This window comes from Bombus huntii, chromosome 8 (genome assembly GCF_024542735.1).
Source record: "Bombus huntii isolate Logan2020A chromosome 8, iyBomHunt1.1, whole genome shotgun sequence".
NCBI lineage: Eukaryota > Metazoa > Arthropoda > Insecta > Hymenoptera > Apidae > Bombus > Bombus huntii.
In genome coordinates, this window is record NC_066245.1 from 2,944,203 (window position 1) to 2,968,577 (window position 24,375).

The following is a 24,375-nucleotide window of genomic DNA, read 5'->3' on the forward strand; positions in this document are numbered from 1 at the left end:
TTTACAGAAAAATTGACATTTATTACGAGAATAGTGTTATATTTAATATAATACGAACAATTCTTATTATCGAGACATTGGCTATCTATATCAGCGTATTGTCAATGGTATATTATTTATAAAAGTGCTTTTAAGAGATTCGTACCGTGTCCGATATATAAAGTTATCATCCAATTAGACGATAAACGGATAACTGTAAAAACATGTTGCCGGTATTTAAAAATATTTAAAAACTTCATACGGTAAAAAGTACTCGCTTCATATCTCTATATTCCGCGATCAACGCGTGCAGTAGTAAAATGGCTGCCGAGAAACGTCAATACATTTTATATCAATAACAGCTTACTTTTGTAAATAATCGTGGTAAGGAGGATCGCAATAAAACGGATGCCGTTCAATTAATATTATTAGTTTCTTTTTCATAATCGTGTGTATGAAGGAGTGCATGTGAACCGAAAATGGCAGAATTTGTGCGAGGAGGTCCAAGCGTGTCCAACAGTGCTAAGGTACTTACGGGTATTATTCATCATAGATTATTCATCCGTCATCGTATTATCGCTGAAAATACCAATAGTTAAATAAGAAGAAATAAATTGTAATTGTATGTTTGGAAATCTGTAATAGCTTGCAGAGTATTGCAAGTTTTCATAGATTAATGATTATTTTTTAAATTTTTCGACGGTAAGGTGCTTAAGGTATTATTTATAGACAATGTTTTCGATAAGTATCTGCACGTATTAAAGGAAGATATAAAAAGCCATAGATATGGGGGGAATTATAAGTAAATATTTGCATATGATATTTATGCCTTGTTGACAGAAATATATGCTATGTTTAGAGTAGTGTGATGTATAATGTGACGCTGTAATAGAAACAAAGATATTGTCGTACTATTAAGTTATGATTATTATGAAAAATAATTATTAAATATTCTTATTATAGAATTGATAAAAGGAAAGAAATGCTTATAAGTTTTTGCATGAAATATTTAATATTTATTTATATATAATTATGTTTTTAGATGGATCATAATAGCAAAGGTGGTTCTCCTAGCACTGGTAGCGAAGATGGTGGACAAAATGAATCAATGAATGCAGAAAATGAATTTGATCCTTTTCTTGAAAATATACCAGATGATATTCAAGACACTGAAGAGCCGGATAGTGCGAATGCAACGCTATTAACAGCTCCACCAGAGAATCAGTAAGATTTAATATCAATAAAAGATTTTAATTTCTAATGAAAATATTATTTTTTAAATTATGTTTAAGATACAAAGAATAGAAAGTTTAATACACGAATAATTTGCAGATGGTATCATGGTAGATTAGATAGATTTACTGCAGAAGAAAGACTGTGGGATGCAAGTAAAATGGGTAGTTATTTAGTACGTGAAAGCGATAGGAAGCCTGGAAGTTATGTATTGTCCTATCTGGGCAGAACTGGCATTAATCATTTTAGAATTACAGCTGTGTGTGGAGATTATTATATTGGTATGGTAAACATGTAATTGAAATGAATAATCATAATCGTAACTGATTTGTAAAATAATATGTATCTTGTTATAGGAGGCAGACAGTTCAATAGCTTGTCAGATCTTGTCGCATATTATACTCATTGCTCTGATCTTCTAAAGAGAGAAAGACTTATACATCCTACTCCACCTCCTGAACCAGTGAACGATAAAAAACGAATAGTCGCAATACTGCCATATACAAAAATGCCTGACACAGATGAGTTAAGCTTCCAGAAGGGTGACATATTTTTTGTGCATAATGATATGGGAGATGGTTGGTTATGGGTTACTGCGCATAGAACTGGTGAACAGGGCTTGATTTTTCGCGAATTAGTGGAGGATTTAGATGACTCCATTGATCCCAATACTGTATTTTCCTGGTTTCATCCTAATGTCACTAAAAGCGAAGCTGTTGACATGTTGGTGAAGGCAGGACCTGGTAGTTTCTTGGTAAGTTATATAGCTTCTTATAAATATTTAATGTTTAAAAATAATAATTCTTTATTTCACACTATTCAGGTCAGGCCTTCAGACAATAGCCCTGGTGATTATTCCCTTTTCTTTCATATAAACAATCAAATTCAAAGATTTAGAATTGAGAAGAAAGGTGTACGTTATCTTATGGGTGGTAGAACTTTTGAATGTCTTGATGCTGTTATAAACAGGTATGTCTGTTATAAATCTTTAGGATTTTGAAATTCTTAGATTATTACGAAAATGTTGTTTCTAGATATCGGAAAGAGCAAATAGTTGAGGGTCACACTTTAGTTCAAGCAATGGTGACTGAGCCTGATGGTAGTGTAAGAGTCAACAGAGAGGTGCAACACGCGGAAAAGATATATGCAACTCTCAGAGAATGTCGTGAACAATCTGGAGCAAAGAAAAATAAAGGGATAAAAATGCAAGGATATCTAGAAAAAAAATCAGAGAAGAATAAAAAGTGGAAAGCATTGTATTTTGTACTTTTAGTAGATGCAACTGATACTCATTTGTATTTATATGACAATCCAAAAAGAACCAAACCTAAAGGTCTTATCGACTTAAGCTGTGCTTATTTATACCAGGTAAATCGAGTTTTATAATTAAAATAAATTTCATTTTTCTACATTATCATGTCAGTTTTCAGACTGTCTTATCTTTGAAATATATATGTTCTATGTATGTAATTGTACTAACATTAACAGCAAATCACCTTAAAGATTATATATTATGTAAGAGTTATAATAACTAAATTGTTGTTAAAGTTCATTTCTGAGATGTAGTTTTTTTAGGTTCACGAAAGCGTCTTCGATAGACCTCATTGCTTTCAATTAGTCGAACGTGCTTTACCATGTTTGGCCACAATAACATATTTGGCTGCTCCAAATTCAGAGAATGCTTTAGACTGGATTAATGCCTTGAAACCATTATGTGTATCACAACTTACTCGTGCTCCAAAGGTTGCTCGTCTTCGTGAATTGCGTTCATTACATTTGCATATTTTAGACGCTCATAGACTTCCATATAAGCTAGTACCGAATCCATTCATCATAGTGGCTCTAAATAATGTAAAAGTCGCCCGCACAAAAGTTAAGACTGGGTTACATCCAATTTGGGATGAAGAATTCATTTTAGAGTATGTATATGATCTGCCATTTTAAATATTTATATGTTTGAATGACATTTACCATAAATTATTCTACAGGGATGTACCACCGGATGTTATGTCATTTTCTTTAACATTGTACAATAAAGGAAAACGAAGCAAAGATACGGAAGTTGCAGAATTGACAGTTGAATTGGCGAGCTTGACGAATGGGGAAGAAATGGACGAATGGTATCCGTTGTCAGGACTTACCCCGATCGGTGAATGGGGTGTACTTCGTCTACGAATAAGGTAGAAATATAATTAAAATATTTATCAACTGTTTTATGTATTACGTATGTTATGTATTATGTATAAAACGTACGTTTTATGTATTTGTTACATTGCAGGTATCGACACGATTTAGCGATGCCTCCTGAGGAATATAGTCCATTACAACAGCTATTATTGGATCCAGAATTGCATGTTGTTAGGGCATTAGCAGATGTGTGTCACTTGGATAGAGTACCATTGGCAAATAGTTTACTTAGAATATTTAGGTATAAACAAAAATGTACAACGTATTAAATATTTCGCTTCCCATTTAATGGATAACATTATAATTTAAAATGTATGTCTTTAGGCATGAAAGAAAAGAAGCAGACCTCCTGAGATCGTTAAACCAAGCAGAAGTATGTTCACCTATATTTATACTTCATTGAAAAGGTGTCTTTCTTATTAAAGGTGTTTTATTTAGGTGGACAAAGAAGATGAAACGCCAACACTTTTTAGAGCTGCTAGCCTTACGACTACTTTAATGGATTTATATATGAAATCTGTGTGCACCTCCTTTTTGAAAGCCGCGCTACGTGACACCATCGTAAAATTGATCGAAAGTAAACAGAGCTGTGAATTAAATCCAACAAAAATGGATTCTCCTGAGGATGCTTGCAGTAATGCCGAATTTTTACTACAGGTATATATATATATATATATAAATAAATATAGTTTAATATAATATTACAATATAAATATAAATTATTCCAAGTGATTATGAAATTTGCAATCAATATTATTTTAGGTTTTAGATGAAGTGACGTTAAGCATTTTTACAAGTCCTGATGCATGTCCAAGGACCTTGAGATATATTTGTGGATGTTTGCAAAGAGCAGTTGTTGCCAAATGGCCACATGAAAGACTAGTCAGAACGCGAGTAGTCAGTGGATTTATATTTTTACGTCTACTTTGCCCTGCCATATTGAATCCTAGGTCATTTAATTTAATAGCTGAACCACCACCTCCAGCTGCTGCAAGGTAGGGTAGGTCTATATTAAACGTAAGAAATTTTATAACTGAATAAATTGCTCTTTAATTCTCATTAAATAATTTTACAGATCACTTGTGATGGTTGCAAAATGTTTACAAAACCTGGCTAATTTGGTAGAATTTGGTGGAAAAGAACCATACATGGAGGTAGTTAATCCGTTTATTCTTAAAAACAAAGAGAGAATGGTTGTTTTCCTGGATCAGTTATCTGTAAGTATGCATTTAAATGTTGCATAATATATAAGTAAATATGAATTTAAAATAATTTGAGTTTATATTGTAGAATGTAACCGAAAAACCAGAATCTGAAGGTGCAGATCCAAGAAATAGGAGTTGCGTTTCAGATACAGCAAGAGATTTGGCAACCTTGCATCATATTTGTGTTTCTCATTTAAAAGAACTTCAAGTTTTATCGAAAACCCAGGTGTGTTTTATGATTTATATGTTTAGACGCTTTAGACGCTTACGATTATATCAATATTCATTTGTAAATGAACAATGCTTCCTTTTTCCAGCCAACAATAAAGCAATTAGTGACCGTGACTGAAATGTTAAGCAAACATAAACAAAAATACATGGAAATGATACGGTAGTGCTAAAGCCATCCGCCATGAATAATGCCAAACGTAACAAAACAATTCATAAGATTTGTCGACAGATACATGGTAGTATTTAATAATTACTCATAAGTGGTTTAAGTAAACGTACAGACTGATGTGCCATATATATATATGTATACATACACACATCCAAACACACGTTCATTCATACATATACATGTATATGTATATATATATATATTACTGTATACACACAAGCCTATATTTACCATTTCGTATGTAATTAGAAGATAGCTTTTACGTATAGTAAACAGTACCATGACAGTGATATAGTTACATACAAAATCATATAGGCGTATAACGATTTTATATTTACTTAGGTGCTCGAAAATAAATGCAAATTAAACCAAAAATATTGTGTTCTACATATAGTTTCCCAATTTCTTAAAATAAATGCTATCTTGATAAATTTTCTAATAATTAATGGTAATTGAAGCAGGTTAAGAAACTATATTTCTTATACGTATAAATGATTTTTTATTAATTTTAATTATTTTATAAACTAATTATTACATTTGTATCGTTGCAATAGTTTTACCATGCCATTAAATGACGAATATTGTGTTAAATTTAAGACCCTAATCAGTTAATACAAAAATTCTTAGAAAATCTGTTAACAAAAATATATATTAAATATCAAGTTAAAAAACTAAGATGTATATCCACAATGACATTGACACATTAAAATGTGTTTTAACATTCGATTAATGTATAAATGGTGGTATTATGTTACGATTATGAAGTATATGTTTTTGAATAAGGCTATTTTAAATAATGGGTGAAATATATCGAACCATTATAAATTTATTTTCTGCCCTAACTTTAAAAGTGAATATCATACCGAATCCGTGAACATTGGAGTTCAATCATACTCTTTTACGTTTACGTTCCTATCCACAGATATATGCGGTCTGTTGAATTAGTACACTTTAGTGTATGTATTAAATAAGAAAGAAACATTGCTTTTTATAATTTGTACTTATTGTGTATACTTATATGATATTTTTTTCATTGGACAATGTGTTTTGAATAAAAGAATAAAAAAATATTAAACAGTGTTACGCGTTTAATGTTTCCCAATACGCGTGAGCATCAAAATTGACACTAAACATGCTACATATGATAAAGACGCATGAATTTTGATTTAGAAATTTAATTTTTCAATATTAGTACCATTTGATTTGAATAACATTATTCGATATATATACACATCGTAAGAATAAAATTGATCAAACAACGATTTGTCGATTGCTCTTTCAATGTTATAAAACCAAACAGCATAGATGACTTATAATAATTAATATTTAATGACAATCATTCAAGATAGAATGAATATAAAGAACACGTTTTGTACAAAGTTTTATTACGAATTTGAACTACATAATAACACCTATGCTGTGCAATTTTATATATTCATATGTTCGACATTTGAAAAAGCTAGTATTACAAATTTGCGCGTTTACATATATATAAGAATATTTGCAAATTGTACTACTTAAATCATTCAGCAAAGTATTTAACCCTTGATTGTTCAAAATTCAGTTAGACCCGAGACACGATCGTACAAGTATGATCTTAAATATTCCATTAAATATTTCGATATAGATTTTATAGAAAAAATGGATCCTTTATGTTATACATACATGTCTCGTTGAAATGTGATGGCATTATTGTCTGAACAAATATTAAAGTTTATGATTACAATAAAAGTTTACAATTGATATTTATAATGCCTTAAAATTATACGTTTCTCGTAATACAATCGTGACTAAGATAACATGAAAATGATAAGATGAAGAGATAAAAAGATGTGGCAAAATGCGATATCTCATTACTATTACATACAGGCGATAATAGACATTCAAATATCAATGGAAACTTTCACTCTGGTTTGCAATATAATCCCTAAAAAAAATTATAGTTTTTATAGGTTTTTTTTATTATACATGGAAACAACAATGATAGATAAAAATGACGCTTATATTTATACAATAATCAGAATAACTTCATATCTACCAATCATTCCCTACTGCAAACGTATAAAAACATTGCTATAGAAATTAACAACTTATCCTGTTAGTTTCTATAGATATAAGAAATCTCAAGTATACGTTTTTAATTGCACTAAAAAAAGAAAACGCCAACCATCTACTATTAAAATAGTAAATAGGCGTTTTTGTGAAAATTGCATACTTAATTACAGTAATATCTAACTAGCATGGCATGCTTAAAATTACTTCATCACAGCACAAAATGAGTTATCCACGTTTTAGTTTTTTGAGTTTTATGGCTTGTATCTTTTTGTTTAGGAAAGTGTAATCTTTTATTATGCACACTAAAATGAAAAAATACACAATAAAAACATATTTAATTAATAAGTTAAAAAATTATGAACTATCTGAATAAAATATATAAAATGGAATTTGTTAAATTTAACGAATAAAATATTTTTTCCACCCATAATAGTAATAGAATTCTTTGATTAGATAATACTTTTTTCACGTCTAATATAATAAAAGAAGTGGATGGCCTAGAAAATATTTTTTTGATACTGACTATTCTACGCAATCAAGGGTTAAAATTTTTCTGCTAATGGAATATTAAGAGTTATATGGCAGACTGTTGAACAAATAATGTATTTTATGAAATTTATCTTCAAGAGTAAAAATGTATGCGATATAATACAATACTATTATATATTTTGTTCTTTATCCCTCCCAATGTATAGAAAAAATTGTGCCTGTAATTTATTACAATATTCTATAGAGGAAGCTGCAAAAATGTGCGTAAAGTGAACATAATCTAATGTTTTTTACGTTCTATTTCCATATTAACGTACCAAATGAGAGAATTAACATTATTCAGTGATTTAAAGCAAACAGCACCGATGTTTCCTACGGCTTGAGTTACCTGTCTTCATCCGTTTCTTTTTTTCTTTACCTCTATGTTCTTTATCTTTCCGTATTTCTCTCACCTATAATTTATTAGTAGCAACCCAATAAAAGCATAGATATAGTTTAAATTTTTGTTTATTATATTTGTTTGCTGTATTTATCACAAATAATGTTTCTTTTTATTTTGCTCGTAAAATATGTAATTAATCATGTAACATTACTTACCAAGGTATAAAAAGCATCATCTACTCCCATTCTAGTCTTAGCTGAAGTTTCAACAAAAGGCACACCATACTGACGGGCAACTTCTCTTGCTTGTGTCATATTTACTGCCCAAGATTGCTGAAGATCACATTTATTCCCTACTAACACCATTGGTACTTCTTCTGCATCTTTAACTCTTTTTATCTGTTCCCTATATGTTCCTATATCCTGTAACATCAAACATACGCAAGCATTTTTTCATAACTTTCATAAAAAAAAAAACATAACAATTTTAAGAAAGCAGATCAACATACTTCGAAACTTTTAGCCGAATTTACAGCAAAGACTAATAAAAATCCTTCTCCAGTCCTCATATACTGGTCTCTCATTGCACTGTATTCTTCTTGACCAGCTGTATCTAATATGTCTAAAAGGCATGTCTCTCCATCTATAACTACCTGTAGGTCACAAAATATTTTATATAAATATATTCTCAGATAACTATTTCCATTGCTTATAATAAAAACTTACTTGTTTTCTATAAGAGTCTTCTATAGTAGGATCATATTCGTCTACAAAATGATTTTGTATTAGTTGGATTGTAAGCGCGGATTTGCCAACACCTCCAGCTCCCACAACTACAAGCTTATACTCTGTCATTATGTAATTTCTATTCCAATGAAGGTTGAAGCTTTTAACTTAAAGCTGCAATCTCTTTTCCTCTACAAAATAAAAGTTTGCTTTTAAATCAACCGCATAATGAGTGCAAAACAAAGTGCATAGCCAATTAAACAAACAAAATACTAAATGTGGGGTTAACAAGTATTAATTTTTAGCAGAAGATGCAAACTACTTCTTACAACAGACATAAAAGAAAAGTTCGCATATTTTCAGGAATTTCGCGCGATGATTCTTTGTTGAGTCATTCATCAGCATCGTTTTGATAGATTAATTCTCTGACTAGATCGTTACGAGTAATACGTACTTTGTGAGCAATAATTTTGTGCTAAGTTTGTATGCACTCTAGCACGATCGTTCCTTAAATCATCTATATTTTTAATTCGCCGATCAATATCGTAAGTTCGAGTGTAATGCACTTAACTTAAGTGACTTAATAACTTAAAAACAGAATGAGTGTGTCAAACAAGCACACCCATAACAATATCATAGACATGTGAGTGGATGTGTAACTGATGACCAAACACAATTGTAATACATTCTACACACACACTGGATGCATTTTTTCGAATGCAATTTAATTAGAAGAGAGAGTGTTTAACAATTTTTGCTTTAAATTCTTCGAATTATTGATGCTTAACGGGAGGTGTGTTTTCAAGTAAACATCGGATAAACGAGTAATATTATCGATGTGAAAATGAACATTGTTCAAGTACAAAATCTCTTCCGTTTTCAATCATTCCCTTACCAAAGTTTAAAAATTCATTTCAGGAACATGCACCGGCTTAAAACCACTCTTTTCCAACTTTGACTATTACGAATTAGTCACTGGAGAAACCATCTGGAAAGAAGCATCAGTGATGCCAATATATAAAGATATAATGTCATATCTGTAGGGTGTGGATCAAGGGATAATCAAACTTTTATTATATCGAGAAAGATAAAGAGTTCAATCATTCGCATTAGATCTTGGTTTTTGTTACGAATATGCTATCAAATGTAAAATTTGGATTCAACGAACTCGATTTTGAGAAAAGAAGTACGATCGGCTTCCTTACAAAGTAGACTCGATAGAAAAATTAAAGTTTCTCCTTCGCCCAATCAAAAAACAGCTGTAGACTTGCGATTCTGCCTTGTGCGTCCTCTATTTAGTCGCTTCGAAAAGCAGGGTAGATGAATTTATTGAAAAGTTTTAATAGTTCCAAACACGAAACCTGAATTGAAATATTTTAGTGATCTTATTCTTTTCGGAGTGTCTTAAATTAGTTTAGTCAAATGCCGCGTAATAATTGGTTTTATAATTCTTGTAGCTCTTAGTTGCAAATATAGTTTTATAATGGACCATTTGAATTTTAGAAGTCGCTATTGTTGCGCTTGATTTGTGAAAGTAAAACGTGTAAAATGATAACGATCAGTTGTGCAACCAGTATTATTATGGTAATTTGTAAAAATTGTGCGTATTATGTATTGTGACAATTTTACAGTGTAACTGAGAACTGAAGGAAAGAAATATATGCTACTTACCGTTCGTAGGTAACCTTAGAGATGAAGCACAGAAATTTTTAATTCAAATTCAAATTTTCGAATTCAAATCCAAATTTATATTTCACTATTGAAAAATCTTGTTTTAAATTTTCACAATTTTGTATTGTTATATTATTTGACATTGTATCATATTATATATGCATATTATATAGATAATATAACCACAGTTATATAATATTATTATAATATTTGCTGGAACACTTGACTTTTCCAAATAATCGTTTATTCGTGTACGTCTTGTGTCGAGCAAGAAACAAAACACTACAAATTTCTTACGGCTATTTGATCCGAGGTTGCCATATTTCGTTAATCGAGGAAGTTTTCACGGCGTACAATATTTCGAATTTGCGCGCTGCTTCAATCAAACGAGAAACCATTCTGTTTCAACCAATAGGAAAGCAGCTAGGCGACGCTACGGCGCGAGACACCACTCTGCTGTCGAAAATCGAGACGTCAAGAAGTATCACTTTTTGAAGTCATTTCTACTACGAAATACTGGATAGTATTCTCCGTGTAATTCTATCTTTGTTTGCAATCTAGTATTAGGTTTGTTTCATTATCACGTATTTATTTAATCATTTGTTAAATACTATTATAAAAAAACTGTCTAATTGCTATCGTACATTTTTGTGTTTGGACTTCGTCGGTCTCTTATTTAATATTCAGCACTACTAATAGTTTTGTATTATTATGAGTTTTTGAGACAGAATTTTAGTTCAGTTATTGCTTTATTTTAATACAATTGGTTTTAATTTTACATATTTATTTTAAATGTTTGGTTTTCTTTTGTACAGATCATTGGCTGATTGCACTAATGGCTTTGAAAGAATGGGGGTTTGCAGTATACACATTACGAACGATGAATAGTTAATTTGACCATTTTGAATACAGATTTCACAACGCTTGATTTATTACAACAAAGGCAGACGTAAGTACGCTTTTATATTAGTTTTTTATTGGACCATGAGCAACAAGTACATACTTAGAGAATATGCAATATATATGCTATACATATATAAATTATTCATATACAAATAGTCTATATGTAATACAATTAAATTATAAAATATAAATTATTTCAAATTTTAATAAAGCTCGGTCAGAACACCAAGGTGAAAATGAAAACGATTACGTAAATCACTCTATTAGGTCGAATATACTTATTAGGTACACTATTTGTGTAACTTTGTTTTAATCTATTCTTATAATCATTTTTACTATAATCTTTTATGATTATCTACATATGTAAATTCAATTTATATACGATAATTTACGTCTTTAAATTTAAATCTAATCTCAAATAATTACGCACACAATTTAAATAATATTATCTGCAGCACTTTAAAATTTTATTCTCAATTATAACTTCAGTGGTTGGATTAAATATATTACACCCATTGCATTCATTTAAAACACCTTACATGAAATCTTATAAAATATCAGTACCAACGAAGTACAGGAATAATAATAATTCGTTGTTCCATATCGTATCTTATTCGAAGTGCAAGTAAAATAGATCTTCCGTGATCTGTACTTATCTCCTAAGGATATGGAAGGAACTATCGGTCGATAACTTAGTTCCCACTTTGTTCGTTACGTTATACCTGGATAAATATCTTTTATCCTTTTTACCGCAATATGGTGTTAACACGATGGTTAACTAAATGTAATAGCTTTTGACTGTGTTAATATTTGTGTTCGAAAATTATATTTCACAAGTTTAGTGTACGCAAATATTCCATTAAATTATCTCGTATATCTTTGGAAATTCTATCAAAGAAAAACTAACATAACAGTATTATTACGTGTTAATAAAGCGAAGCTTTCCTCGAATTCCTGGGTTGGAGGTAATAAACTTTAACACGGAACGTAATAGCGTAAATGTTCTGGTTGAAACATTTTGTGTCACCATTATTCGAGATATCTCGGCGTTAAATGAGCTACTCGGTAAGTTCATATACGCGTAAAACGTGCATCATACCATTGTCCAAAACGGTCCTATTTCGCGTTCGTTTCCGCGAGACTTGATTCTTGCAGGTTTCCCTAATCTTTGTTACAACGTCGATAATAGTACGTTTAACACGAACTTTTTCAAGTGCATAAACTCGTATTAAATATTCTATATCTATACGTGTGTATGTATTTACGATATATTAGAGCACTTGGGAGGATATCTCGAAGATTAAAAGTAACAATATTGTATTTATAATCTGTTGTATTCACCGTTGTAACAAAGCGATTTTTGTTTTCCCGTATGTTATTTAATCAATTTCATTTAATTTAATTAAAAATCTCGAATCTTTTCCGGAAAATCAGTTAACCGAGTCGTATGTTCGAAAATTATAACTGCGTTAATATTATAAATTAATAACAAATTCGTTAGAAACGAACGTTATCCCGTTCTATCTTTTTTTAAAAACATTGTACATCACACGCGGAAAAATTATTTATATTTCACAGTTTTCTCGTATTTCGAAATTTAACGAAACCCGATAGCATATTCTCGTATCATTGTTTTATCTTTCATCGTTTCAACGTTATTTGATAAATCGGAACTGCATAACGAATGTTATCACGCATTTGCTTTTGATGAAAAACTACGCATTTAATATGCTATATATATTGGTTTTATCGTTACGTAGGATTCCGTTGGTTACAACTTGTGCAATATTGTTAATGAGTTTTACGTCTGCATCGCGTAGTTTAATTAAGCGGTGATCAAATATCATGGTTCCTTGCATCGCGGCTATCAATTAGCTAACGTCGAAATACGAAGATCGAATTTACAAATGGACGGTTGAACGCGAATCCTCGACGCGTGGTTCTGCAATTTCGTTTTAATATCAAACGATAGCCATTAACAGCGGATTCGCAAACGACGATCGTCATCTATCGTCAGACGATAATCGTGGAATCACTTTCCTGGAAAGATGGTAGACACCGTGGCCTAGATAGGCAAGGATCAAAGGCGTGCAAGTTATACGAGGCTTTATTGCGGAAAAGCTCGGTAATTTTACGAGTTTTCTAGTGAGGCGAATTAAGATTTGCATAACGTCGGTACGCCGCTCGGACCTAAGTGTCGAGAAATGCAAATGTAGCCTCGTGCTTAGAACTTTCCTCTCCCTCTGTTTCACCGTACCGTCTTTTCGGCTCTGTTTCCCTAGCCGTTAGAAGCGACGACGAAATCGTAAAGGATGTGGAGAAGACGAAGGACGAGAGGCGAAAATAGGAGCCACTATAACATTGTGCGAACGTAGGATCCTAGATCCTACACCTTCTTCTGGCAAATTTTCAACCAAAATTTCACCAGACGATGCTTGGTCCCGATAGAACGAAAGAACCTTCTTCCATCTGCTTACATCTCTGTTGCGATTCTTTTACAATTTTCATCGAATTTCCGTTCTTTTCGGTTTGTGCGCGAACGATGGAAAATTGGAACGAGATTCGATCCTTTCCACGATTCTGTACAATCTTAGTATCGTCGTTGGTAGACTACTTTGCGGAGGATCGAGGCTCGTCCCTTTTTGCTTTCACGGGGAAATTACGGTAATGGAGCGTGCGAATCATCGCGTTGGTTCGCGCTCGTTCCCAACGATATCGATACCTTTCGCAACCGTTAGCGTAAACTGGTCGCGTTGCAACGTATTCATGCGCGGCTCAGGTGCACCTGATTACGTTAATAATGAACGCAATTGGTGCTCACCTGCGTGACTCGTCGGACGCGCGTTTAATCTGTTTACCGAAGCTCGTTGCTGCTATCGCGTAGTCTCGCGTTTGGCCGGCAAAATTGCCGATGTTGGCCCGGTGCTGATTTCAACAGCTGGATAATATCATCGCTAGATTCGAAGATAGTCTTCACACTCGAATTAAATGGCAATTTGTCCGTCATAGTACACCAGTATACACGTGTACCTACGTATAACAAGATTTTTAGCATCGACAGATGAAAAGAATAGATTAGAGGAAAATTAGGGGTAAATCAGGAAGAGCTTAGGGAGAAATCAGGGTTTCTGTAGGTTGTTGATAATTATAGCGTGTTTAACCATAGGGCGGAGATTTGATCGGAAAAGACGGGTCACGCAATGCGGTAACGTTTTTCCAAGGCACGTAGCGAACTCGGTGTATAGCGGAAGGTGGAAAAAAGGAAGAAAGAAATAAAATAGAGGAAGTAGAGGGTTGGTGTTGGGAGGGTAAGAGTGGAGCGTATTTACGGTATATTTTCGTATCGCCTACGGGCTGGTCAAACGTCAATTCAGCCCCGGTTCAACGTATTCCCGGCACGCCGCAGAATCAGTGGGTCGTGTATTTTCCGCGAGAAATCTCGTGTCCGGATAAAGTTGGTTATCGCGCGACCCGACGAATACAACGGATCGGATATTCTTTCGTTTCTCTCTATTCTCGACGTTCCAACCTTCGCAAATCTTTGCTTTTCGTTTACGTGTAGCTACCGATCTTTCATTTCGATCGGCATCTTTTTTCGTGTATCGATTAAGTTTCGAGTGATCGTGTTCGTCGCTGATAACGAAAGATCGAGACTGCAAGAACCTTTTGCTTCCTAGTTCGGGCCGCGTGAAATGCAGCGTTAACGATAAATTCAAATTTTATTGAATTATACGGTATACCGAGGAAGATCGTTTAAAGTACAAGCAAATGCTTTCACGATCGAATTCGGTGCGTGGTTTCTACCAGGATTCCTCGTTCTTGTTTGCGCATAATAAATATTTATAAAGGGGAACACGGACAGAGAGACGGATTTTGAGACGAAGGAGAATCCTAGCTGGTTTTTCAATCGGTTGCTCCGTAAATTACTCTAATTTTCCTTTCCAACGTTGCCCGTGGATTCTCAATCGCTGTTGCGCGACAAGTTGTCTTTGCAAAGAATCGTATTCGTTCACTCGCAATTTGGTAGAGGACAACCATTCTGGGGTATCATTTGACACTCGTTGATGCGTAATTAAGCTGTTTAACCGGGATACAAAGCGCAAAGGAAACGCGATTTCGGTTTAATTTCGAAGGATAATCGGGAGCAGTAGCGGAGGAAAATTGGCTGGAATCGGAGCGTCTGGCGTCGGAATAACGAGACCATCGAAACGCAAGATCGTTATGTCGCTGTTCCTTAGTAAGACCGCTAGTAAACAGCGATACATCTGCACCGGTTTAACATCGATACGTTAGCCGTGTAAATTGCAATCTCACGAGATTTGCCGAACGAGTAGGTTCGATGATAAGCTAGTTACGCGACGATCGAGGAGGTCTCGTTAAACGCGATAACGAATTTTCTAGCCCGAAATTGCTGATAATTTGGAATTAATCGGGAACGGCGTAGATTAAGAGTTCGTTTGGATATAGGTTTTTCAAGGACATAATAATTATCGACATCGATCTCGCGTGTTTGTTCCTCGATGGAGAATATATTACGGCATTGGGAACATTTTCATTAAGCGGAACACGGGACCCGTGGAGGAGCGTGCAAACATTTTTATTTCGGTTCTCGTTGATGCACTCTGAAAAGAGCGTATTTTATTCACGCGCTGCATGACGTAGATACGTTCGATACGTGCCACGATGAAATTTTACTTCCGTCAACTGTGCGTATATTTCGTAGATCTCTCTTTTGAAATTCGTTGGAAATTTGTATAGCAACACGTGGATGCATGCAAAAAACAGCGTACGTATGCACTCGGGCACGCACTATTGTATCTGTCGTTGCCAACTTTTACAAGGGTTCGATTCGCTTTGTTCTCGGAGTATATTTCGAATCCATTGAGAAACGTCGTGTTCCGACATCGTAATCGCTGAATTTCCATGAAACTTTCGTCGAACGCGATTGTTCCATTTCCCCTGCATCTGCATTGTTCCTTGCCCGCCGATGTTACATCCGCATGTTCCACGCAAATATACGTCCCCGTAAAAACAAGCATCCGTGCTGGTACTTCGTTTACCCGTGGATCGTAGATAAACTTTAACGACCTATTATCGCGAATCTTCTGTGTTAAGGTTGTTAATCAAACCGAATTCCAGCGAACAGGCAAGACGCTCTCTATCTCGTAATGGTTTCGCCGTGGCCATTATCGTAATTGAAACGAACTTCCCTCGAAATTCAACGCCTGCCACCGAGATTTACAGGTTTTTCGTTGCTCTCGCGTGCTCAGTTAGCGTTACGCTGATTTGCTTTTAGCTTGTACACCGGTGTCGTCCGCAGCTTAAAGTCGAAGCGGTACTGTTTAATCGTGGATACCTGTGATTCATTGAAGCGGATGAGACGCAATGCAGGACTTAAAAAGATCCCCGTTGCCAGCAGGCAAGACAATGGCTCCGAAAACGTTTAATACCGGCGCGTCCGTATGCCTTCGGTGCGCCGTATGATTTATCGTTTCCCAAGATGCGCAAGAATATAATGCTAGTGATTTATCGTTCCATTATTCGGTCTCCCGGTTCTGGCCTTGCGTTTACGACAAAGTGGCGAACGCTTTAGTTTCGTGTCACTCGTAAATCCCTAAAGAGGGCCGATTTTCTGCCAAACGTATCCCACCATCGAGGTAAACCTCGTTTACCTAAAAAAAAAACCAGGCACGATCGAGGCATATCTTGTTTCATTCGGTGCGTCGAACCTAATAGACCAAATGTCTACCTACGTTACTCATCCCTTTACACCTACATATATCTATATACATACACGTACATGTATATACAGGGTGGTTGGTAACTGGTGGTACAAGCGGAAAAGGGGTGATTCTAAGCGAAAAAAGAAGTCGAAAATATGGAATAAAAATTTTTCGTTCGAGGCTTTGTTTTCGAGAAAATCGACTTTGATTTTTCGCTCGGTACGCGTGCACTTTATCGCGTCTCGTTATAACGGATCTCACTGTAGATCGTTGTCTCGATGGAAAAATTAAAAAAAAAAAATTTTATTCTATATTTTCGACTTCTTTTTTCGCGTAGAATCACCCCCTTTCCGTTTGTACCACCAGTTACCAACCACCTTGTATATATGCACTTATGTACCTTTGTCTTACTTTTTCCTACTCGAGCTGCAAACGTTCTCGGGCGACTCCAAGTAGCGCACGAAGCGTAATTGCGTTCTCTCATGGCGAATCTTACTTGTTCCTTTTGCGCGTGGCCTTACCCCTTCTCCGTATAGGCTGCTTCGGTACAATTATGGGAGGAGTTGGTCCGAGTTCTGGCAGAGGAATGTAATTTCGCGGCGCCTTAAATTCAATTTCGAGAGTGTTCTTTAGGTTGTCGTTTGGCATAATGTGCCTTATAGCCTTCAACGAAAGTATCTCCTCCTCGGGTTTTCTCGCCGGTGGATTCTGATCCGGTATCACGTGCACTTTCGTACAGCCTGGCTTGCATTTTTCACCTGTGCAACACACGCTCTACTATCCAACACGTATCCGTACGCGTGTACCTCTGAATAGATATTGGACGAAATAAAGGAAGAAAAGGACAAAGGACAGCCGCAGTGTACCTTCGGAATCCGCGCAATTAAAGTCGAAGCTCGATTTGTCTTGTTGCTGCCGTGTACCTTCGGGTTCGAATTTCCCTCTGTTTTTCGGTATTTTCACGGATATGAAGTTGTTGTCGATTTCGTGCGCCACTTCGTCGTACGGTGGTTCCGCGTACGGTAGAGGACACGATGGATGAAGGCATCGCGGACAGACGCATCGGTTATCCGTCATGTTATTTTCGATTTATCGATTATTTTTCGGCGTCGTGCTCGAACGCGCCGCGCCTTTTGCCTTCTATAATCTCGAGGTTTGTTCGTCGGTCGCCATTCTGCCCAGACGACTGAAGCAAGTTGCGATCGGTAATTGAGATACGTACACATACACGTGCGTTTCACGTCAGCGAACGTCTGTTATTCGTTTCGCGTTGACGTTCGATTATTAAGTTTGGCGATTGAAATTTCCGATCGATCGAAAATTGCGAAAGAAAAGCGATGAAATTCTCCAGTTGGACTTTGACTTTTCGAGTTTAGAATTCTAATTGGGAAATTAATCGTTAAACAGAGAGCGAAATCGCTCGTTGCTGCAAATGACTTCCTGTCTTTCGACGCGAATTACCAACTCGTATAATATTTCCGGCGAGACTGGCAACGTGATCGAAGCGAATATGTTGCGTGAAGGCTAATCGAGATAGAAGGCCGTATCGATCGATCTCAAACGTACGGAATCAGTTCGGCGTGCAGCCAAATTACGTGCCACGCTAGCTTTCGACGTACTAATCTGCGCGAATGTACTACTGTATAATACTCGTTTCAAAGCAGGCTGTATCCTTTTTGCGATAATTTCCCGTGCTCGGTTTTCGCGGTCAACTTGCAACGTATATAAAGTATTAATTAAATTAACTTTACTGAAATATCTCTGAAGCTCCTCCATATTAAGAGGCGTGTTTAATTAAAATTTATATCATAGGATATAGTTGGTTTTATTTTTGTTTAGTTGGTTTTGGGTCACCCCCACCCGCCTCGCGACGAAACTAATTTTTAATCGCGCTACCTTTCCACGGACTTAAAGAACGAACGATATCTGTTAGTGAAATCCACTTTGTTACACTTTTTACCGTGCGATCAAAGTTCGGGGCACCGACTACAATCGAATTATCGGTTTTTAAATGAAATTCTTCGCGAGGGTCTCGCCACTCTTCTCGGAAACTTTTCAAGCTAACGCAATTTCTCGTATAATTGGCCGATTAATTTGATGAATTAAACGGTCTGCTTGGAGTTCGTTTAAGTCGTTACACCGAGTACGCGTATAATCGCTTCAGCTTCACTACCTTCTCCCTTTTTTTCTTTCGTCTCGTGCTTTTTTTTCTAGTGTCTGAAGCGACGCGTTTATTCCAACGACACGCCACTCCAAAGTATCGCGACTGTTAGTTTGCGCGTCTACCCTTTCAACTCATTAACATAAGAACGTCTACTCGGGAAAATTGCATGCAATTTTCTTTAGGAACATGCTTCGCGATTCTGGTAACGCCGGGTTTTCACTTTGTCCTTTAAACTACATTCTGCCATAACATGTAATGTACGAGCAAGGAATTCAGCTGGCACGCGAACCCCGAGGCGGGCAAACAACACGGTCCGCTTAATATTTTTCATTCCCTACTGCTGAAAATAGAAGACGCGACTCGGAGATAAGGGCAAAGAAAGTAGGGAAAGCAGCATGTAGATGAGCAAGAACTGTTACTATTTCTGAAGAGGGGATTGGGAAGTTTAAACGAGACAAGGGTCGACGGGACAGGATCGTTGCTTTTCTCTGGAAAATTTCTTCTGGACACGAAGGCTGCAATGTCGGGAAAGCTCTTCGAACGCTGGCGGTTTCATTGTTTCCCGTTCGTGGCTCTTTTCTTTCCCGATTCCTCGCGAAGTGTTTGCGTCATCGTGTTGAGTGCACGGATTCATATTTTACAGGCAAATATACAAGAATTACTTTCGTTCAACGACCTAACGCGTCGCGTTTTTCGATACCAGGACCTTCCTTCGTCGATTTTTCACCCAAACACCCAACATCTCGTTTCTTTCTCTTGCATTTTGTCGTAAAAAAAAAAAAAAAAAAAAAAGAAAGAGAAAAGAGAATGAGAGCTTCCATTTCTTCTATCAGTTCTCGATAAATATGATTGATTTCACGATTTTATATTTTCTTTCGATTCGTATTAATGTTTTCCCTCGAACGGTCACTCGATTAACTAGTTTAAACGAAAGTTTCGCCAATACGTAACGAACGATCTTTATCGGTTCTCGTATCGGACATTTTAATCTCGAGTTTAAAGTGGTTTCTAGAAAGAGAGACTCGAAGTAAAAGAGATTCGAAAATTCCATCAATCTCGTCGCGTCGGCCGACCGATATTTGATGCGCTCTATCATGGAGATATACCGCGCGCAAGGCCGATGATATGCTAATGCCATGCGCCCCTTTCATAACGACGGCAAGTCGTGTTTTACTTTCATGAACTTCTTCGAGCTGTTAATAGTTCCTACAAAAAAAAAAAAAAAAAAAAAAAAAGGAAAAGGAGAAGAAAGAATCGACCACGTTCTTGCAATGGCCGACTCGTTTTCCTCTACGTCTAATTTCAGTTAACGCTTAATTTCGCTTATATATATGTGGGATCTTTACTACAATTAGTTTATTTAAAATAAATTAAAGAGATGTTCGTTAAACAGGAAACGATGGTTGTTTAACGTCAAGTAAATACAACGAGATACTATAATTAAGACAACTAAATAATTAATTTGCAATTCTCGTCACCACGGTTCCAACGCTCTCTCTCTCTCTCTCTCTCGACAACGCAATTCGCACTCTTTGACTTATCGATTCACACTCTCTCTGACTTCTCAACTAACGCTGACCATTAATTCGTCTTTCTCCCTTAGCATCCCCTTGTCTTTTCTCTTAGCCCAGTAACTATTCGATCGAAGGACCAACGAAGGACCATTGTTGGGCCTGTCGGCACTTGGGCTTTTTCGCGACATTGGGTATGGTTCGCTCGATATCTCTTACGCCTTTCGTCTACGATACTACATATACATATATATAAATCACGAGTATAATTATCGGCCACTCTTATATTCGTGTAAGTTCGCAAATTTCTACTATTTTTTGCCTTTTCTAATTTATTCACGAAATAATCATTTCGTGGCAACTTCAAATTTGCGTAATGTAATTCTCGGATGACGCAGGATACATAGAACAATGTGTGAAACGTGTACAAAAATTACCATCTCTCGAAAGTTCACTTGAAATTTCTGAAAAAATGTTAGAATATAAAGTAGTCTGAAACAAGAAAAGTTTTTATCGCGTGCATATAATGAAATTTACTTTGTATAGTCAAATATGGTATCTCCGAGAATTGGAATCGTCTCGTACTACCATGGAAATTTTCAAGGTAACGGTATTTATAAATTCTTGACAGGTTCCAAGCCACCGTAAGTGCCACTGTAAAGTATCGTCAGATCAAAGTCGGTTGAGCGGCAGAAAGTTAAAATACGTTGCGAACAAGTTTTTTCGCTGCCGGAATAGCGCAAGGAAAATTGATTTCTCGAATGTTCGACGGGGTCGGAGGATTGTTGGCGAATGTTCGTACATGAAAAAAGAAAAGGTTTTAATCAAAGGTTGCCAGATTAAAATTAATTTCAGCTTTCTATTCGACAACGTTTTTAGAAAGTATGACATTTTTGCGCCAACTCGCAACTTTGTTCGTTTTAATTTCTCGCCGCTTATTCATTTCGAGTACTTGAGTTTGTCAAAACATAAGCGAGCTTTATTTAACAGGGCTGTGGTTCTCCGGGGTATAATGTCATTGTACATCGACGTAGCTATCCATTCTACCGGCTAACGAGGTGGCCGTAATATCGTTGCGAGAGTTGGCAAGCACTAAACAATTTTAATGAGATATCCGAAAGAGAAGAAAGTTACCAGTCTAATTTCGTCGGGCCTTGCTAATTTCGCGTCAACTTTTTCACCAGCCGCCCAATTAACGTTATTTCACCCGCGTCAAAATAATTCGTTTCACCGTTACGCTGTAACTTAGTATCGGGAAATCCGGCCAAGTTGTCGGTACCAGGCATTTTCCAGGAACGCGGAGAAAAATGCCAACTTGGGTTAGAATCGACGTTAACTCTGTTACCGTAGGTTAAATAGCAACCTACACTCGATGCTGCTTATTCCATTTGGCTAATAACTCGAAGGCTAATGTTTCAAGTTGAACGCGTAACGGTTCGATGGCTTACGTACATTGGACGGTTCGCACTCTGAAATCATCGAATGATGTATCGTGGGATTAATGGGTAATCAGAATATCGATGCTGCATAATGTTGAGTAACATATCGCGGAGTAATGTATCGGCCGCGATCTACCTATTAGGTTGATGCACGTGAAATATCGTTTTCTCAAATAGGACTTTAATCACGTACAAAGTAGAACCGTACGATACAAAAGAATATCTTTCGCTAATTCTTTATTTTCATATTCACAAGAGACGCTATTTATTCGACGATGGAATCGCATAAATCTTTTCATATCGTTCGAAAGGATGGATTACTAGGGTGGCAAAAATAATCTAAAAAGATGCTATCGATTGGATTGGTTTCGGAGCTAGGTATGTTTTTGTGAAAATCAGCCAGCGCCAGATGCGAGTTTTCGTTACACTGTCTCCTAAAATATTTGTAAAATCGAAGGAAATGTAACTACATCGTATTTCCACATCTCGGAACAATAATTTATATAACAAAAGGAATCGTGTACACGCGTAGACAGAAGATCGGTTGAGTAGGCGAAATATGTCAAAATTTCATGTAGGTATTTCAAATTTGATTTCCGGATAAAGGAAATACAGCGTATAGCAGAGGAAATGGAGGAAGGATAGACCATCGACGATCGTTACATCATCGCTCGCATAGATTAACGTAAATGCGATCCAGATTATCGTACTGGCTGGCGTCAATAAAATCTCAATTTCAACTGTCGTTATGCGAGCGTGCGCGCAATTGGTATTTGGACAATTTGCCTTTGCTAAACTTCAATTCCATTGCGTCGTAATGGCCGAGATAAATAAATCAACGGAGAACAAATAATAACTAATAAAAGGGAGGATATACCGTGAGTAACGTGTACGATAATCGATTCATAAATCTCGATATAGTTTAATGCCATGCATTGTTTACAATCGATAATAATGTGGCATAATCGTGCTGTAAACGCGTCACTCTTTATAATCGCATTATCGATTCTATCGTTTTAATTGCGGTGATCTTTGTTCCGTTGATTACTTCGATATGCATGTTTATTATCGTAAATCGAAATAACGCCTCACTCGTCCTTATTTCCTACAGCAAATATTTAACGCAGTCAAAATCCCACCAATTAAATTATGTTTTTCCACAGTGGCTTAATCCATTAAGTGAATTTTCAGTTTTTATTTAACACTTAATCGTATTTCCGAAGTGTCACGTGGCTGTATGCATGTTTTTGTAACGATTCGCTTGTTTTGTGCTATTATTATTATTACATTTTCAGTTATTCGGTCAATTTATTTAATGATACTTTACAATGCACAGTGTACGTTAGCTATTTATCGCAAAAGGTCGCTACGTGCTATATTTAAATGGTGTCGTTTATATTACACGCAATTTTATTGAATTTTGCAAAAATCTGAAATATTCGTCCTTTTTTTATTGGATATATCTGCCGGTCAAAAGTTTTGCTAATTTTATTATTAATTCGAAATTAGTTCTAAACAGTATAGTGACAATAGCTTTTAACGAATCGTTTGTTCTTCTTATATTTACAAAGCAAACAAAAGCTTTGTAATAATTCGAATATTTGGCTAGAAAATACACTCGGTGTCGGATCTTCGGATCGGATCGGATCGGAAACGTACAGGAACCTCGAAAATCCCACAATGCGATCGTTCTATTTAATATTCATTTCTGCAATATTGATAGATGGAAACCAATCTTGCCCTACGGTATTACGCGCATAAACAAACAATTGAGGATCAATCTTGAAACAACTATATACGTTTACATATAGCAAGATTTCCTTTAAAGTTGCAGCGATGCTGCGGTTTCAATCCGCTTAAGGGTTAATTATCATTTATAGCGATCGATAATAATTCCACGATTCGACAGATTCATCTGGTTCGGACGAAAGTTGGACACTTGAAAAATACACTCGTCCTGGTATTATTACCGACGTTTGTCACTCCCGTCGTTCATTTATGGATCGAAGTTATTGTGGCTGGCTTACCACAAACGAGATTGCGTTTGAAATATGTTTGCCGACCAATCGAATCAATTTAATTAAGAACCTAATACATTATCGCCGTCTATCGTCGATTTGGTGGCGCGGCATCGTTTATAGAAATTTCAGGGCATCGATCAGTCGGCCACGCTCGTCTACCTCCTACGTTTGATTTCCAAATCTATATTATCGATAGACATTTTAGTTGAAATTGACGTTTAATGACGCCTCAAGGTACATACTACGAGGAAATTGCTTGTAAACGAAACGCCTTTACGTTCGCTGTCG

The 24,375-nt window shown here is 35.8% G+C and overlaps 2 protein-coding genes and 1 long non-coding RNA gene across 6 annotated transcripts in view; 2 read left to right on the top strand and 1 right to left on the bottom strand.

Annotated features, from left to right (window-relative positions):
- The first annotated feature begins 96 nt into the window (after positions 1–96).
- On the top strand, positions 97–6,084 carry LOC126868231 (ras GTPase-activating protein 1). Of its 2 annotated transcripts, XM_050623498.1 has the most exons (16): positions 97–363; positions 440–506; positions 1,022–1,203; positions 1,312–1,493; positions 1,569–1,966; positions 2,036–2,181; positions 2,247–2,580; positions 2,788–3,131; positions 3,201–3,392; positions 3,491–3,640; positions 3,724–3,772; positions 3,838–4,056; positions 4,162–4,394; positions 4,475–4,616; positions 4,690–4,830; positions 4,922–6,084. In XM_050623498.1, exons 2-16 carry the CDS (start codon positions 459–461, stop codon positions 4,997–4,999), a joined length of 2,838 nt encoding a protein of 945 aa, XP_050479455.1. In that variant the 5' UTR covers positions 97–363; positions 440–458; the 3' UTR covers positions 5,000–6,084. The 2 variants fall into 2 exon arrangements, with proteins under 2 accessions (XP_050479455.1, XP_050479456.1); XM_050623499.1 differs by lacking the exons at positions 4,690–4,830; positions 4,922–6,084 and having other exon boundaries at positions 97–506; positions 4,162–4,399; positions 4,475–4,579.
- Positions 6,085–6,618: 534 nt separating this feature from the next.
- On the bottom strand, positions 6,619–9,688 carry LOC126868265 (ras-like protein 1). Of its 3 annotated transcripts, XM_050623553.1 has the most exons (6): positions 9,551–9,688; positions 8,656–8,846; positions 8,439–8,582; positions 8,146–8,352; positions 7,866–8,000; positions 6,619–7,766 (listed from the first exon to the last, which is right to left on the bottom strand). In XM_050623553.1, the coding sequence occupies exons 2-5, from the start codon at positions 8,782–8,784 to the stop codon at positions 7,896–7,898; spliced, it is 585 nt and encodes a 194-aa protein (XP_050479510.1). In that variant the 5' UTR covers positions 8,785–8,846; positions 9,551–9,688; the 3' UTR covers positions 6,619–7,766; positions 7,866–7,895. The 3 variants fall into 3 exon arrangements, with proteins under 3 accessions (XP_050479510.1, XP_050479508.1, XP_050479509.1); XM_050623551.1 differs by lacking the exon at positions 6,619–7,766 and having other exon boundaries at positions 7,833–8,000; positions 9,551–9,686; XM_050623552.1 differs by lacking the exons at positions 6,619–7,766; positions 9,551–9,688 and adding an exon at positions 9,110–9,530 and having other exon boundaries at positions 7,833–8,000.
- A 135-nt stretch (positions 9,689–9,823) lies between these two features.
- Positions 9,824–24,375, top strand: part of LOC126868274 (uncharacterized) — a 180,192-nt gene continuing 165,640 nt past the window's right edge. The window contains exons 1-2 of the long non-coding RNA XR_007690568.1: positions 9,824–10,893; positions 11,142–11,275. This is a non-coding gene — a long non-coding RNA (uncharacterized LOC126868274). The remainder of the gene's footprint in view (positions 10,894–11,141; positions 11,276–24,375) is intronic.

Coding starts and splice junctions, on each gene's coding strand:
- LOC126868231 (XM_050623498.1), top strand. CDS start 459: ATGGCAGAATTTGTGCGAGGAGGTCCAAGCGTGTCCAACAGTGCTAAG. Junction 1,967..2,035: donor CAGGACCTGGTAGTTTCTTG/GTAAGTTATATA, acceptor CACACTATTCAG/GTCAGGCCTTCAGACAATAG. Junction 3,641..3,723: donor AGTTTACTTAGAATATTTAG/GTATAAACAAAA, acceptor GTATGTCTTTAG/GCATGAAAGAAAAGAAGCAG.
- LOC126868265 (XM_050623553.1), bottom strand. CDS start 8,784: ATGACAGAGTATAAGCTTGTAGTTGTGGGAGCTGGAGGTGTTGGCAAA. Junction 8,583..8,655: donor AAGACTCTTATAGAAAACAA/GTAAGTTTTTAT, acceptor TGTGACCTACAG/GTAGTTATAGATGGAGAGAC. Junction 8,001..8,145: donor ATGATGCTTTTTATACCTTG/GTAAGTAATGTT, acceptor AATAAATTATAG/GTGAGAGAAATACGGAAAGA.